Source organism: Camelus ferus, chromosome 10 (genome assembly GCF_009834535.1).
Source record: "Camelus ferus isolate YT-003-E chromosome 10, BCGSAC_Cfer_1.0, whole genome shotgun sequence".
NCBI lineage: Eukaryota > Metazoa > Chordata > Mammalia > Artiodactyla > Camelidae > Camelus > Camelus ferus.
The window spans coordinates 21,285,810-21,303,193 of NC_045705.1; the positions used below are offsets into that span (position 1 = coordinate 21,285,810).

General features: G+C 43.6%; 1 protein-coding gene across 1 annotated transcript in view; it reads left to right on the forward strand.

Annotated features, from left to right (window-relative positions):
• Positions 1 to 2,106: 2,106 nt before the first annotated feature.
• CAT (catalase) overlaps positions 2,107 to 17,384 on the forward strand; it is a 38,562-nt gene continuing 23,284 nt past the window's right edge. Inside the window, exons 1-3 of the mRNA XM_032488443.1 lie at positions 2,107 to 2,277; positions 15,762 to 15,933; positions 16,995 to 17,105. Of these exons, the coding sequence (XP_032344334.1) occupies positions 2,212 to 2,277; positions 15,762 to 15,933; positions 16,995 to 17,105 (349 nt within the window). The 5' untranslated portion in view covers positions 2,107 to 2,211. The remainder of the gene's footprint in view (positions 2,278 to 15,761; positions 15,934 to 16,994; positions 17,106 to 17,384) is intronic.

Below are 17,384 nucleotides of genomic sequence, written 5' to 3' on the forward strand. Positions count from 1 at the left end.
TGGCTTTGGTGCTGATGTAATGAATACCTTGACCGCTCTCTCTTCCTAACCACCCCTACCCCGAGCCCCGTCTCATGCTAGCGTGCTATTGGCTGAACTCAGCAAGAAGGCGGGGAATCGTGGGGACAAGTGGGTGATAAAATCAAGATCCCTGGCATACAGATTAGATCGAGAAGGGTGGAGAGTGGATTTGGAGAAGCAAACAAAAATGCCTACTTTTCAAATGACACAGATAAGCTAAGTGATGACCCGGAGAGATATTGCACTTGATCCGACTCATGGGGAAAACTAGAAAGAATCAGAAGTCCTACCACTGAGTAGCAGAGGCCCAGGAAACAGAGTCTTTACGATATGGAGTTACCTGCAACAGGGTTCAGCAGATGTGATTTACATAGAACCACTGAAGAAATCATGTGCGTTATTGAATACTTGAAATCTCTCTATGGGCATTGTTTTTTTTTTTTTTCTTTCATACTTTTTGGTTTCTTCTTTAGGGTTTTCTAACAGGTCTGGTGATCATAATGTGACTTGGCAAAAATCTCTGGTAGCCCTCCCTAGCTCCTTTCACTTATATTGATATTTGAAAGACGTATTCCCATGCAAATAATGTTATAAACAGTGGTCAGATTTCTAGATCCATCGACAAAAATCCTTTTTCATACAAATGTGACTAAACTAGAGTTCTAACAGTATGCTAACATTTCAAAGACAACCCCAAGCATAAAAAGTGATATGAACGCAGAAGTAAAAGAAAAGAGTGACAGCCTGTCTGGAAAGAGACAATCCCTGACCATATAAGGATGGAAACAATCAAGGGCAGGGAAGGTGTAAAGAGTAAATATGATGCCCTAGGAGTGGGAGATTCACAGAGTGGAAGAAAGATCCCTGGTGTGGCCTCAGGATGAGAAGTTGTAGGAATCCAGTTCTCTGTTGAGGTCTAGGAGTCCCATTTTCCCCAGCTTTATTGTGGCGAGGCAACTGTTTCAAACTTTGTATACAATCTCTCTAGCTGGGGACCAGCAAGTCCCCTTTTCTTTTTTCATCTAATCAGATTAAGCATTTTGAGATGAGTCATACCCCAACTGAAGATATTTTGCTATAGAACTTTTTGCATATTTGAGCTCTTGGGCAATTTTGTTCTGGAATATGACAATTCTATTTCTGTCTATTTCACTTATTATATTGCACTGCTCAAAACCCTCAAAAATTAGTCCCATTAACTTGTTGAAGACATATTCCAAACTCTATGGCAGCATTTCTATTAATAAACAGTGGGTCTGAGCATCTTAGTTAACTTAAATTACTCTACATCAGGAGCAAACTAACCTCTTGACGTCTGCTTATACTCTGTCATGGTGGGGAGACTTCATTTACCTTTATTGTCTTTTTGTCGTGAAGATTAAGTGACATAATCTGGCAAACATCTAGCAGTGTCTAACACATAGTAGACACTCAAAAAGGGGAGCTTCTAAGTCAAAAAGGGAGTCTTAAAGGCTGACTTTTCTTTCTATGTATTTCAGAGTATTAAGATCATTTAGAACAATGTCAATGTTTTGCTTTTCTATGTTTTTTAAAACGGCACGTTTTTCTGTGTGACAAAGAAAAAACAAAGTACTGTTTGAGAGTATGACTACTGATTATACTTAAATGCAAAATCAGTGTTTGCATTCATTCTAAATTCCATCAATCCTTCAGTTGTAAACAATACTAACATTAGGGTATAACAAAATTTCACTTTGCACAGAGGAATTCAGCCCAGGATTTCGGACTTTTTAAGAGCTGACAGCATATTTAAGGAGTTCAATGCCCCACTGAGCAGGGCCTAAGCGTTCCCCCAATAAAACTGGCAGGCCACCAACCGCCCCGTCCCAGGGCACCCTGAAGGAATGCTGATAAGCCGAGGCGGGAAGTCAAGTCCCGGTACTAGGAGCCCAGTCCTAGGCTCACCGATCCAGGGGTTTTGATCTCGCCTCTTTTTCCCTCCCCTTCCTTTCTCCTCCAGGAGTCCCTGCTCCTCAACCCCGCCCCTACTTGGCTTCCAATCCTATCTCGCCTGGCGCTCGGGCGGCCAATCAGGAGGCGGCCCTGCTGAGGGGGCGGGACGAGGGGCGGAGCTGAGCGGCAGAGCCCCAAGTCGCCTACTTCAGGCGCGCGGCTGGAGACGCGCGAGCCCAGGCCGCCTGCGACGTTCTGCGACTCCAGTCAGACACCATGGCGGACAGCCGGGATCCAGCCAGCGACCAGATGAAGCGCTGGAAGGAGCAGCGGGCCGCGCAGGTACACCCTGCGCTCTCCGAGCCGGCCCTACGGTCCTCGCACAAAGCTGGGCGACCGCGAGTAACGGCCCCTGTTTCTCCAGAGCGGCGGTTCCGGGGCGGGGCGGGGGGGGGGGGACTGTACCACCGATCGGGGACCGGGGTGGGGCTGCCTTTCGGTCCGGTTGGACTGTTACATTCGCGGGGAGGAGGGGAGAGGGTTCTGGGGCCGGGGGCAGCCAGACCTGCAGGATTTGTTGTCAGCCGCAGGGCGTGGGTTGTTGGATCATAATTTTGCACTCTTGCCATCTGGGACAGAGGTCGCAGCTGGAAGCACGAGTGAAGGCTCACGGGGAACGAGGCAGAGAGCTGCAGCTGCAAGAAGGGAAGTTGGGTGGGAGGGGGAGTGGAAACAGGCTTTAGCTTTGCCCGCTCAAACAGTAACTACCAGCTTTCATATTTGCGGGACGCCATGGGGGCAAGGACCGTGTTTTATCATCTCAGTGTCCCTAGCACCGTACACACAGCATTAAGCGACTAAATAAAACGATTTTTACATCCATAATTTCTTTTGCACTTAAAAACATCAAGCCTAGCATTTTAGAGCTGGAAGCGACATTTCAGATTAATTAATGCGTTTATTCCACAGGTATGGTTTGAGTGCCTGCATGTGCTAGGCACTGGCTGGGATGAGGGGTACAAATTCCAATGAGGCCAGAATTGGCCATGGAGAAGCTCAAAGTCTAGTCCGAAAGACAAGACAGATAAACAAATGATTACCTTCCAGCGTGGTGAGGGCTCTAATACAGCTTATCTGTAAAGTGTAAAGGGACTGATGGACTGGGCTGACAGGCTTGTCAAAGCAGGTGACATCTGAACAAGAGCTTTAAAGATGAGTAGGATTTCAGCCCAGTGGTGGTGGGCCAGGCATTCCTGGCCTGTACCCAGGAGTGCAGAGTCTTAAAGGGCATCTTTAGATGAGGGCACATCTGTTCTGAGTCTTCTTTTGTCAAATTGGCCCAGAGTCCTTGCCTAGTTCCCATGGCAGCTGGTTAGTGGCAGAGAGAGTACTAACTAGAGTCATGCCTCTAGTCCTTTAGTTATCTTGCCTCTTCTTGCCTCGTGCTCTTTCTCAAAACCAGGTTAGTATTCAGGAACTGGGGTATGAATGCCAAGTGCTTGTGGATTGTCTTAGAGTTCTCTATTTGTGAGAAGACAGCCATCCTCTAAGGGCCTGGAAAACCTCTTTTCTCATTCTGTCCTGTATCGTACGCCACTAGGGTATTTAGTTTTTCATGAGTTCTTAGTCAAAGTGAACGAGAGAGACTTGTAATCTTACTAATCAAAGACAAGCAGCTAGTGAGTGGAAGAGTCAGAATTAGAACTCAGCTTCCTGGGGCCAGGACTGTCCATACCCAGGGGTTGCCACATCCTGGTTCACACTGAGGTTTTCATGACTACTCAGTGAATTGAGAAAAATATGGACAATGTAGCAAGTTTTTCGTAAAACAAAATTTATTCATCTTTAAAGGACTCCCCTGCAACTAGCTTGCCTCTTCATTGTTTGGGAGAATCATTAACTATTGTTAAATCATTAAGACCTTGCTGGTGGCTTACCCTAGATGGTTGCCCATGTGAGAAACGGCGGGCCCACAGAGCACACCTGTAATCTGGGGACTCCTAGTTGAGCTACTGCTGCCTCCTCTGCCCGAGCATCTTAGTGTACTGTTTACATTGTCCTGATTGGTGGTCACGTTGATGTCTTGTTCCTTGCTTTCAGCTGCTCTGAGTCAATATTGTTTATTTCTTTGAGGTGACCACCCCCAAAGGAATTTTGCATATGTCACATAGTCTTTTTAAGTTTTCAGTGCTTTATTTTGAGAATTTTCAAACGTCCAGAAAAGTAGAAAGAATTGTGTAGTGCCTACCCATTTATCCACCACTTTTTTTTTTTTTTGCTATATATCTTTTATAACATGTTATTCCAGCTGACTATCCCTTCATACATCCATTAACCTGTTTTTTGGGGGTGCATTTCAGAGTAAGTTGTAGACATCAATAGACTTGACCCCTAAACACTAAGCATGCAAATGAACAGAACTCAGTGTTTATTTGTATTTTTAAGGTAAAATTTACATCCAGGGAAATACACAAATACTAAGTGTACTAAATACAGACACTTGTGAATCCCATTCCTTTATTGAGATATAGAAGCCTCATCACCCTGGAGCATTCCTGATGCTGTTTTCCAGGCATTTCCTGCAACCTCTTCAGTCTTGCCCCAGGCAGCCGCTGTTGATTTACTTTTTTATCCATTGATTCCTGTACTTTTTGCGTAATGCTGCTTTCATTCAGCAAATATGTTTTAAGATTGAAAAAAAATGTCTCAGGGTTCTTTCACATTGTCACATATATCTGTAGCTCTTTTTATTGTTGAGTTGTTTTCCATTGTGTTAATATCCCACCATGTGTTTATCCTGTTGCCAGGCGCCTAGGCTCGTTCCAGTGTTTGGCTAGAATGAATAAAGTTTCTATAAGGGATCTTATACAAGTCCTTTTGTGCATATATGCTTTTATTTCTCTTAAAAAATACCTACGAGTAGAATTGCTGAGTCATAAGGTAAGTGAGTGTTCTATGAGAAGCTGCTAAGTCTTTTTCCAATATGGTTGTACCATTTTACATTTCCATTGACAGTGTTTGAGAGTTCCATTTGCTCCACATCTTGCCATCTTTTGGTATTGTCATTCTTTTAATTTTAGCCATTCTGGTGGGTAGGAAGTGGTATTTGCAATGCTCTGATGACCAGTGAGGCTGAGCATCTTTTCATGTGCTTATTTGACCACTGGTATATGCTGCTTTGATAGATCTGTTCAAATCTTTTGTCCTTCAAAACATTGGATTGTTTATCTTATTATTTTTGATTCATAGTCCATATTTTAAATATGATTTTAAAATCGTGTGTGGGTTAAATGCTGTAATAATATATCCCAAAGTGTATAATGGTATAAACACATTAGAAATGTATTGCTCTTACATGATTAGCCAAAGGGGTAGTGAGTACTCTGTAGCTCACAGTTATTGAGGGCTGCAGGCTGAACGAGGCTTCCCCTTCAGCATCACTATCTAGTCACAGAAGGTGAAGAGCTTGGAGGAGAGTAGGTAGGAGGTTTAGAGGCCAGGCTGGAAGTGGTGTAGGTCACATCTCACATTCCTTAGGCTAGAACTCTGTCACATGGCCACACCTAACTTTGAGGGAGGCTAGGAAATGCAGTCTACCTTTGTGTGTAGATAGCCAACCCTACTACAGTATTCAAACATACATTCCATGTGCTGAAAATCTCTAGCTGTTTTCTTGTGGTGTTGTGATGGGCAAACAGGCGTAAACTCTTTCAAAAGAGTATGTCCTTTTTACTTTCTGACATTAAAATATTCTTTCTGTTAGAGAATTATGACAGTAAAGGATGATATATATTGTTTAAATCTCCTCTTGCGTAAGTGGGCAGTGGGCAGCCTTGTATCAGTATCCTCCCCCCCACCCCCAACACCAGTTTGTTTTTATTTTGTCTGAACTGTGAGCACTTGAAGTTATGGAACTTCGGTCGGAGGGCACCCTGTAATCTCCTCCCTCAAGAGCCAGATGCCACATGGCAAGCTGGGTGTCTCCTCCTTTGGAACCAGAGTGTCAACCAATGTGAGAGCAATTTATTGGGCGTCTCTCCTTGTGGGCATATTTTGCTGCTGACAAGCGAATTGGGAGTTTTGTAAGCTTTAACAAGTGAACAGTGAATCAGATATGTTCATAGGTATGCCTTGGATCTTCTTAAAAATCTATTTCTTTTTCTCTCAAAATACATTGAGGGGAGGGAGGTGGTTTTGCAGATATTCCCAGTCACTTTGGAACTTAGACAGGAACTTTGTTGTTTATTGCTTAGAATGCCCTTGGTTCTTCCTTTGGGATACTTAACTGTAATTAGTAGTCTCTGATCCCTTAGAAACTGGAAAATTTGAGCATTTCAAACCTTACCTTTTTTTTTTTTTTTAACAGTTCCCTTATTACTTGGGGGAGAGCTTGGGTCTTAGCCTGTCCGTTCCCATCAGTGAGTCATAAGACAGTGCCTTTGAGGGTCTATGTATGTTTTGGGGTAACTTGATAATAACTGCATTGATGTAACACTGCCAGCATTCGGGCTGGGGAAGGGGTGACCGAGTAGCTTCTTGTGTACATGTGTTTTCATTTCTCGTGGGAACTATCTTGAAGTGGAGTTGCAGGGACATAGGGTGGCAGGAGGAGAGAGACAGACACTTTGAAAAGTTGAATCAAAATTTCTAAGCATTCACGTCTATTAGCCAATGTCTGGACCACCCCATATTTCTTTTCCCAGGTAAGAAGAGAGTCTGATTGCAAATGTAAAACAAGCAAATGTTTATTTTTGTTTATTTTTTCATTTTTGTTCTTTATTTTCTTTCTGAGTACTGTGACGACTGTAGTTTCAACTGCAGGGAGTAAAGGACTCTTACATTTGTAGATCAATTACCCTTCATTTTTTGAGCCCTTCTCTTCTCTTATTCCCTTTTCTGAAAAAATCGAAGGACTAGGTCAATTCTCAGTGCTTATCAGACTTATTTAGTAAAGTCATTTTCAAGACAGAGAAAAACCTCTTTTGCAATAGCTATTCTGTGTATTTTCAAGGTTTTATTCTTGGTGGGATTATTCTAAGTGTTTGCTAATTATTGAAAACCAGTAGCAATGTGTTTTGATCATATCTTGCTAGAAATTTGGACAACTCACCAAGAAGAAACTACTGTGACATGTTTGCTCTCATACAAAATAATATGAAACAGCCTTGGACTTGAAAAGCAAACATTTCCCATTTGGGTGAGGAAGGAGGTGCTGTCAGTCAGTCTGTGTTTAGGTCCAGCCATGTGATTTTGAAGCCTGTCATTTATTTTCCTTGTAAAAGGCAACCTTTGTTTTATGTTTCCCCTGGAATTAAAACTGCCCACTCGTTCCCTTCCCTGGGATCCTGGGACTCTTTTGATTTTCTTCAGGCATTTGCTCCCCTTCCCCTGATGGAGTTTGACACCAAGGACAGGCAATTCTTTGCATGCCTGTTGCTTCTTATTGTTCCTGGCTTACTGCATGGTTGTCAGCCTGAGGCCATAATACTTCCGGGTCCCATAAGCCGAGATGTCCTGTTGCGTTCACTCAGTGTACTTTGTTCAGTACCAACAGGATCCACTTGTGTTCTTGATGACAAACACAGTTTGATTTTTTTCTTACACTTACCGGATTTCACTTTTCCCACTATAGATTACTTAATATTTTATTGAGTGACAGTTCCCTAGGCAGATGGTATAGGAAAACTTAGGCAATGAGTAAAGTAGAGTGAAAACTCATGCTCGCCTCCAGAGCTTAGAATGACCCACTGGTCTTGACTTACCCTGGGGCACTTGGTGGCTTAACCATGATGAAGTCAGCTTACAAGATGATGTACGTTCCAGTGATGAATTTGCCGTTTGGGGCCCAGAAAGCATAGTTTTCAGTCTTTAAGGAAAATCAGAAAAATTTCCCAGTGTTGTCAGTTCACTGATTTTGTGCTTGAGAATCCATCTAGTGTGATGTGGTATTGAGGTGGGTCGCTCTCTGATGCTTACAGTGTTTTGAGATGAAAACAAAACATATCAGAACTGAATCCAGAATTGAGGAGTAAATGGCCTATATAGAAGTCGGGGTTTTCCACTTTTTCTAGTCACAATAAGCCCTCTCTGGGCAGGAGCCAGTGTTAATCACCTGGTGCATTGTATATTTTAAGTACAGTGCTGAATTCATCTGCTCTTTGTCTTAACTGAATGTGTTAATATATGAAAAGGTTTTAATACATAGCCTGGTCAGAGTTACCACTCTTGTATTAGTGTTATTAATGTAGTCCTGTGTTTCTCTCCCTTGCTTCAACAACTCCCTTACTTCTTTTATGAGGCATTTCTCTCTGATTCTTCAAAAAAAAAGCCCCAAACCTTTATATTGTGGAAAATTTCAAACCAGAACTGAAGTAGTGAGGATAGTGTGATCAACTTCCAAGTGCCTTGTCTCTCAGCTTTAATAATGATCTTATTTCATTTTATCTGTAAATATTCTCCAGAAGACAAGAATTCTTTAATAACACCGTTGTCACATCTACAAGATGAACAATAATACTTAATATCCTCAAATATCCAGGCAGCATGTTCGCTTTCCCAGACTGTCTCTGTGCAGAAAAGAGTTTGCATGCAGGAGTGAGTCTGCTGTCCCTAGAAGGGCCCACTTGCAAGGTTGGCCCTTGGCTAGCGTCCAGACCTCGGATCTCTGGAGGGTTCTCTGGACCCTAACTGATAAGAGTGGCTCACGGTGCCTAAGTCATTTGTGCAAACGGTGTGGTTTACGCTTTCCTTCTGGGAGTCAGAAGGTGCCTCCATGATCAGCACCCAATACAGACCCTGGGCGCTGAGTCCCTAATGAGCTTCCCAGCTAGACAGGATTTCACATGCATTGCCACAACTTGCTGGGGGAGTTAAGCGTGTCCTGTGTGACTCCACCAGGAGAGGACTCTTGGAATCTTGTGCTGGTTTCCCCTGGATTTCATGTGCCTTTTGTCTTTGCTGATTTTGCTTTGTATCAAAATGCTGTAATAAATTATGGCCTGAGTATAGCTAGATGCCGTGAGTCTTAGGGAGTCACCGAAACTGGGCCTGGTCTTGGAGACCCCTGACACTGTCTCTCTCTCTCTCTCTTTTTTTTTTTTTTTTAACATTTTGTTCAAATCCAGATGCAAATAAGGGTCACACATTGTGTTGGTTTTTATGTCTCTTAAGCCCATCTTTCTTTTCTCGAAGGCGGTTGTAAACGAAGTTTATAATGGTTTAGTGAATCAGCGAAGGGTCAGGCTTTATAGTCAAGCAGGGTTCAAAATGAGGCTTCACCACTGGGCAGGTTACTTCACCCCCCTTCCCTTTGGTTTCTCGTATTTAAAACGGAATAATAATTCTTCTTACCTGGCAGTATTATTGTGAGAATTCACTTGAATAAAACATGTGTGTAAATTGATACATGTCAATTACACAGCCTACAGAACATGTGCAGGATATGCTGGCTGCGCTGTTTTGAGAGGTGATAATATATGGTTAAGATTTGGGTCCTTGAGCCAGTCTGTTTGGGTTCAGATTCTCATTGTGCCTCATTCTTGGTGGGTGAGACCTTGAGCAGGCTGAATAACTTCTCCACACCTCAATTTCCTCTTCTGTGTAGTGGAGATGATCATAGTCCTTACCTCAGAGAGGTGGATTAAATGTGATAACCCGAGGAAAGAGTTTAGAACAATGCCTGCATAGCAAGCTGATACTATTGTTAATTTTGAGGCTGGAGTGCTTCTCACACACACACATCACATACCTACGCTGAGAGAGAGGCAGGGAGTCTATGGGATGAGAGGAGATTCAAGTTTCACCTTTCTTACTGGTAGAGGCTTGGTTGGAGAATGTGGCTTAGGAGTTTTGGCCAAGAGGGCTTTCTGAGACCGCACCCCTGAGTTGAATTTATTTACCCTTGTGTTTAGACAACTCTGGAGATTATCAGGCCTCCCCTTGGGAGGAATGGGTGCTGCTTGTGGCCACTGGCTTCTAAAGGGGAGGCTGTGGGGGCCCTGTGTGGCCTGGGCCCCTTTCCTAACTCTCCCCTTCCTTTGATCAGGACCAGAGGCCTGGAGTACCCCAGTGTCATCTCTCCACCTCCAAGAAATCTGAGGGCCAGGGCAGTCTTTGATTGTCTGTGTATGGGTGTGCATCGAGGGCACTCGATGAAGCCTTGCTGAGTAAGTGTGTGAGGCAGTGATTTGCTAGAACACCAGGTGTGCTCAGCATTGATCCCAGAGTATAGCGCTGTTGTCATGACCCCGCCAGGACTGAAAGTTAGGGCACGGTTTGTATTACCACTCTTTCAATTTAAAAAAGGAAGACTAAGATGGTTAATAAGTTTTTGAAAACTCTGTGAGCAGAGGGCACTAATTAGTGGAGAAACTGTGTTGATTAAGTATTTCACCAGAGAAAGCCAACCTGAGTCCTCCCAGGAAAATTTCTTCTGTGACTTAGTTTGAGCCAAAAAATACAAACAGCAAAGCCAAAATGGAATTTAACTTTGGGTCCCTCTTTCTAATCATGGTGCCAGTTTTTAGCCAGGCCAGGTTACTTCTTTGCCAATTTCTGTGACAGGTTTTATAATAAGTTTGTCGAAAGGTGTTTGATCAGAATTTGAAGTTGTAAATTCAAATATTTCCCTTTTATTTTTTGGAGGGGAGACGCACGGAGTGGCACAGACCATTACATATTGGTCCATAGTTTAATTCACTCACACGTTGAATCCACAGCATCTGTTGTGCACTTGTTGGTAACTCAGCACTGTGGTGGGTGTCAGGCCTATGGATGCAAAGGAGGCTACTGTGTAGAGAGGAAAAACCGTGCTGTAAACAGGCAGTTATAATACTTTGTTCTGTTGGGCCCAAGAAGATGCCCTTGACCTGGCTCCCGGCTCTCTTTCTCCTCGTGGTGTAGGGTGCGGGCCGGAGGAGCAGTTTGGGAGAAGCACGTGAGAAGGTCATGAATAATCAGCAGCCAGAAACATGTAAGCACATTAACAGGTACAAGTGCTGCTTTTCCAGAGACGGAGCTCTTAGAATTGTCCGGCAACAGAAAAACTATTCTGTCTAAAAAAAATTCGTGTTCTAAAGTGATCTTACACTGAGTTAAAAAAAAAACAAAATGACAAGCCTATAATCAGAAGTTGTAAGACATACCTTTGCCCTTCTACACTTGTTACATGTGGCAGGTAAACGTGTGCCACCACGCTGAAATCTGCATAAAGTTAAATTGTCTGAGCATGTGGCATCACTTGTTAAATGGGAATCAGAGCATTTATCTCACTGAGTTATTGGGAGGCTAGAGAGAAGGTAGTCGGGAAAAGATCTTGCATGTGGCAAGTATTTGAGAAATGGCATTTTCAGAGGTAAATGAGAAGCTATGTACAGTTCTTTCAACCACACTGATTCTGTCTTTGTCCTTTCTGATTAGCTTTGGACCCGCATAGCCACCCTCCATCATACCTCTAGAGAAAGCCCAGAGCTTGTCTGATGCTTGTGAAAAACAGGGGTGCAGGCTGCAGGGTGTGGCTGTATTGTGGTTTTACTGGCATTCATTATCTTCAGGAGTCCACTGTTTCCACTCTCCTCCAAGACGGCAGACTTAGACCGTGGTGTGTGCAAGACAGAGGGATGCTTCTTGCTAGGCTCCATGGTCCATGGGGACAGGGAGGACAGGGACCATGCCTGGTGAATGAGTGAGTGTTGAAATGAGTGCACCTGAGGGGTCCTTGTTCTAAATGCCCCACCTCCCGCCCTGGGCCCTACCGTCCAGCCTGCAGAGGGGTCCACCTTGGGACTGCTGAACTTCTAACGTGACCCAGGGGTGCTATGGCTGCTTTTTATACCCTCGACCTGCAGACAAGCTCTGACTTAATTTCTCCCTCCAGCCCCTTCTCTCCCAGCTCCTGTTAGTCTTTCACTGTTGCCAGGTGGTTGCTGCCTCTGCTGTTTGTGCATTTTTCATTTTTTTCCTCTTCTTCCCTCCTCTCTTTCCCTCCTGTCACCCCTGCCCTTCTCAGCTTGTGCAGAGAGTGGCTTCATCAGACTGTACTCATCTAAATAGGTATCATCTTCCAAGTTTTGCCATTCCTGGATATTTCTGTCATTGCTTTCAGCGCTGGAGGGCTGGTTTTCACTGCTTCCTACTTCAAAAATGAAAATAAATGGTCTCTTCCCTAGGGTTGATCACAATGTTCACTGCCCACAACTGGCTTTTTACAGAAATGATTTTTAAAAATGTGCTTTCCATGTTTTTTCCCAGCCCCACCCTCATTTTATTTGGTAAAGCTTCATTGCATTAATTCGCTCCATCTCAGCGAATATACTGCATCCTTCTCATCTTCTAGTAAATACTCTTCTTTTTGCTTCAGGTCAGTTTCTCTTATCTGATGTTGCCCTAATCATCCCCGCAAGTCGGGGTTCTTTTTCTCCCTAGTCTTTGCCCACTGGCCTCCCTTCTGTCTTGCTGACTGTGTTGAAGCTTTTCCTATCACACTTGTTTTAAAGGCAAATTGCATATCCATCAGCTTGTGTGAGGAAAGGTATTAAAAATGAAGGCAATTGGTCTATTAGACCAGGGAATTAGAAGAAATGCTTAATGCTGTATTTGTAACTTACAAACCTAGGTTTCATTTCTTGATGGGATGGGTATTATGGAGGAGATTCCTGTGATGGGTCAGGGGAGGCCCACTGGTGGCAACATTGCAGCCTGGCCACGCTAAGTTTCCATGATTCAGTGTCATCAGGCGAGACCATCTCACTCTTTAGTTCGTCACTCATTCATTCACTCATCCAGCTTACTCTGCATCTGCCTCCTTTGGGCATGGTTTTCATTCTTGACTTGGTCATGCTGACCTAGTCTTGAGGAGGGGACATGCGATGTGTTCTCATTTCTCAGCGCAGCTCCTTCCTGCATTCGGGATGCGGGGATGTAAATGACACACTGACCTGTTTACCTTTCCTTTTCCTGAGCTTGGTGCTTCTCTCATACTCTTCTCCTTTATGGGATGTTCTTCCCTCTCCTTTTTTTTTTTTTTTTCAATTTTTCCTTTAGTGCCTTGTTGATAGGATGAAAAGAGCATATAAAGGGTAGACAGATTTAGTTTGCTCATACTTTTTATGATTTTAATTGTGGATCATCCAAAAGCTTTAGGTCAGTGGTTCTTAATCCTGGCCTCACTTAGGAGTCATCTGGAGAGCTCAAAAAAATCCCAACGATGCCCAGGCTTCACCTGGACTAATTACATCAGTAATTTCTAGGGTGATGACCAGGCAGCCTTATGCTTTGAAAAGCTCCCAGGTGATTCCAGTGACAACCAGGGTTGAAAAATAAAGATTTTAGGTTTAAACTAAATCTTTTCTTTTCTTATTGATTTTCTGGTTTAGATGAAAAAATGTATACAGTGTCATATGTATCACATGTGGAACTTCAAAAGAGAGTGGTATGATTGGGTGGGAGCTCCTAACTAGACCCTTAAACTTTTGTGCAGTTTGGAAGGGTTTGTTACTGGATTGGTGAGATCTGGTGAGAGAGACTGAATGAATGCCTACACATTTGTCGTGGCTTCTAGGAAAATAAAACCTAAAATGCTTTGCTTCTGCTGTCAGGTCGCTTTCTCATGGCTAGTAAAAGTGGTAGTGAGACAGGAGGGAAGGGGGCAGGGCATACCCACTGAAGGAAAGACACAGCAATTGAGAACAGGACAAACTAGTTAGAACCAAGATGGCGGAAGACTCGGCTTCCAGTAGACCTTGAACCTCATGGCGCACCCACAGGTGCCGTGACAGTGCCTAGACTGCCCATGAAAGGTCAAAAAGTGGGCAGGGGCCCAATTCCTGGAAATCACTGCTCCTTCACCCAAATAGTTGGAATAATCCTCCTACTCATTACTGTATGAAATTACCGAGCCCATGAAAACTAACGACCCTGTGCCTCGTGATCACTCTCTTGCCTTCTGAGTCAGCCCACACTCTGTCTATGGAGTGTGTGTCTACTTTTACTTTAAACTAAACATCCCACACCTCTCGGTCTCTCTCCCTCTCACCTTTTGAGACGGCCCACATTCTGCTTATAGAGTGTGTATCTCCTAAGCTGCTCTCCCTTCCGAGTGAGATGGACCACTGTCTGTGGAATGTGTATCTCTAAATAAACTTGCTTTCACTTTACTATGCTTCATTCTTGAGTTCTTTTCTGTGGGAGGCAAGAACCTGTTCTCTGGCCACAGTAGCATATGTGTGCCTAATGTGTGGCCGCATTTTCCACACATTTAGTTATTTTAATCCATGTATTAACTATGGGAGGTAGTTCTTTTTTGTCCATTTTGCAAATGAAAAACTGATTCAGAAATAGGAAGTAGCTTGCTGGTAGCCACACATCTGGTAAGTGACAGAGATGGGGGTTGGAGAGAGGCTCTGCAGTGCCAGCACTCATGGCTTCTCCACGGTGCCATGTTGGCCTTTCCTCACTCTGATGTGGATAGAACTCTGGTGTGTGTGAAAGCGTCTTGTTTATTAATTTTGAAAATTCCAAGATCTCTTTTATTTGGTGCATTTTCCCAAAGAGCTCATGGTACTTTTATAGTTTTTAAAGTACTCCCCCACTCCCCTGCCATATCCTCTCTAGAGAAGAAGAGGCAGCTATTGTGTTTATTTTAATATTCAGAACAGATGTGCATGGAGAGTAAAAGTTACATCCTCTGTTCCAGGTTTGGGGAAATCCTGATTGTAACACTTTTCTGGGTACGTGAAGTTGGTACCGCTGACGTGCACCAGTAGACCTTTCTGTGTTGTTCTCCCAGGATGGAGATGGCTTAGCTCTGCCTCACCCACATAGCTCCTCTGATTTCCCAGTGAGCAGGGGAGGACTTTGGAGAGGCAGTTGGTTGTGGTCAAAAGCAGAGTGTGACCACAGAACAAGATGAAGTGGGAGCTGCCCAGAATCAGGGGCTTAGAGACGCTGCTCCTACCCTAGATAAGGGACAGCTGAGAGGCTGTTTTGTGGGGTTTTTAAATGTTTTTCTGTGAGGGAGGGGCAGAAAGTAATTAGGTTATTTATTTTTAAAGATGGTACTGAGGATTGAACCTAGGACCTCAGACGTGCTAAGCAGGTGCTCTACCACTGAGCTACACCTTCCCCCTGAGAGGCTTCCAATATAATGGAAATGGGAGAACTGGGTGGATTAAAACTAATTATTACCATCAAACAACCTATCCCATCTCAGAGACACCTGACATCTTTAGAAAATTAATACTAGCATCCATCTTACCAGTTCCCATTTATTTTCAGTGACAGTAAAAGCCACTTTATTGACTTTTTGGGGAGAGGGGATGGTGGAATTGAAAAGACGTTGCAAATAGCTGGTGTACACTGCTTGAGAGAAATGCATGCACTGTATGGAGTGACCCGCCTTAACATCTAGAGCAGTCATACAGCATCTGTGAGTTCTGAGTAAAGCATGAGCAGGCAGATTCTCTGGAGACCACCTTCTCACTGTGAGTCTGGACATTCGTGTTAAGCACATGTGGTCTTTTTTCAGGTGATCCCTATCTGGAGCCCAAGGGCTGTCCCCAGAGCAGGAGGGGAGCAAATTGGCAGGTTATTTAGCCATCTTCCTGCTCTAGGGACAGCCTAGAGCAGATTTCTTAGCATTTCTTAGCATTTCTGAGACCTGACTATGAATTTCAGGCAGTGGGATATTTTGTAGTATTTCAGTACTTTGGACACAGGAAATTGAAAAAAGAGTTTGGACAGAAGATTTAAAAAATGCAAAAAGATGGCCATGTAAATGAAGGGTGTGATTGTACTGACTCTCTCACACTTTTCCTCTCGTGTTCACTCAGAAACCTGATGTCTTGACCACCGGGGGCGGCAATCCAGTAGGAGACAAACTCAATGTTATGACAGCAGGGCCCCGCGGGCCCCTCCTGGTTCAGGATGTGGTTTTCACTGATGAAATGGCTCACTTCGACCGGGAGAGAATTCCTGAGAGAGTTGTGCACGCTAAAGGAGCAGGTGAGAACTGTTGTCAGTTGCTGTGAAAGGACTGTTTCATAGCACCTGGGTTAAAAATTATTTCTCAGTGGCTCGGAGCTCCTTTCTCCTTTAATAGAAGTGCCAAGTCTCCATTCCTAGGAGAGAGGAAAAAAAATGTCCATCAGTAGAGGAATCAGTAATTAAATGATGATTATTTCCCCAGATTGGACCTTATATGTAAAATACTTTGCTTTATTAAAAGTAGAAGTAATCTTCCATTTATATTATTTTATAAATGTAGTTTAGTGAAAAAGTAAAAATATGGAAATACAGACACAGACATGCTGTAATTGTAATAGATTTAGATGGCGTACGTAACTGGATAAATACTGGAATGAACTTGGCAAAATCTAGGATGGTCGTGTTAGTGTGGTGAGTTTGTGGCGATTTTTCCTTTTTGTCCCAAACTGTAAAACTTTAACTTGTTTTTATTACAGAAATAAAAGACTGGGGTGGTGTTTAAAGAAAGCTGAAAACTCAGAAGGAAAAAGAAAGCTTGATAGAAAGGAAGAAAAAGTTTTTGTCTAACCTGCTTACTTGCACTCCCAGTTAGAACTTCTTAATGTCTTCATTTCCTCTTCTTCCATCTTCTCCAGCTTTTTTCCCGTGGCTTTTCCATCGTGACTTTGATATGCTGTTAAGTATGTTGTCTGGCTCTGTGTTGTCCTTCCTCAGTGTTTAATCTTTCTTTCTCTGTGTTTTTTCCTTCTCTCCTCCCCGTTCTTTGTCTTGTAGGTCCTTCAAGTTCTTCTCAGCCCCCGTGTCACTGGGGCAGCATTGACTAGCTCCTTCCGGCCCCATTCATCTTCTCCTCTTGGCTCCAGCTGTGTAGCGCTCAGCTTAGCGCTGAATGATCGTAGGTCTTTGCATTTTGCTCTCATCATTTTGTGTTTGGATGTCCCCCTGTCTCCCATCACATTGGAAGCTCCCAGGAGGCTAGTGCTAGACCACAGTTTTCTCTCATCACTCAGTTGCCTATTGAGGGCCTGACGGCCTGAGTGACGGTCTTGTAATGAGGATTTCTGTGTCTTTCACATTAGGGGCTTTTGGCTACTTTGAGGTCACACATGACATTACTAGATACTCGAAGGCGAAGGTGTTTGAGCACATTGGAAAGAGGACGCCCATTGCCGTTCGCTTCTCCACTGTTGGTAAGTCAGTCTGCTTGCATTACTGGTGTTGCTTAACTCAACCCTGTATCTTATCTGGGGCACTTAGAATTTAAGAAAAATTATTAGACAATAGGAAACAAGCACTTCTCCAAATAGTAGCAAGGAGTTACAGTAGAAAAAAATATTTTAAGACATGTAGGAAGTTACTTACAGTTCTGTTTGTTGAAGTCTTAGGAAATCACACTTATGCAGAGGTTGCCTCTGCAATTCTGTGACATTTGGAAAGAATTTTTCCTACAAGTTGTTCCCTCCGGCGGA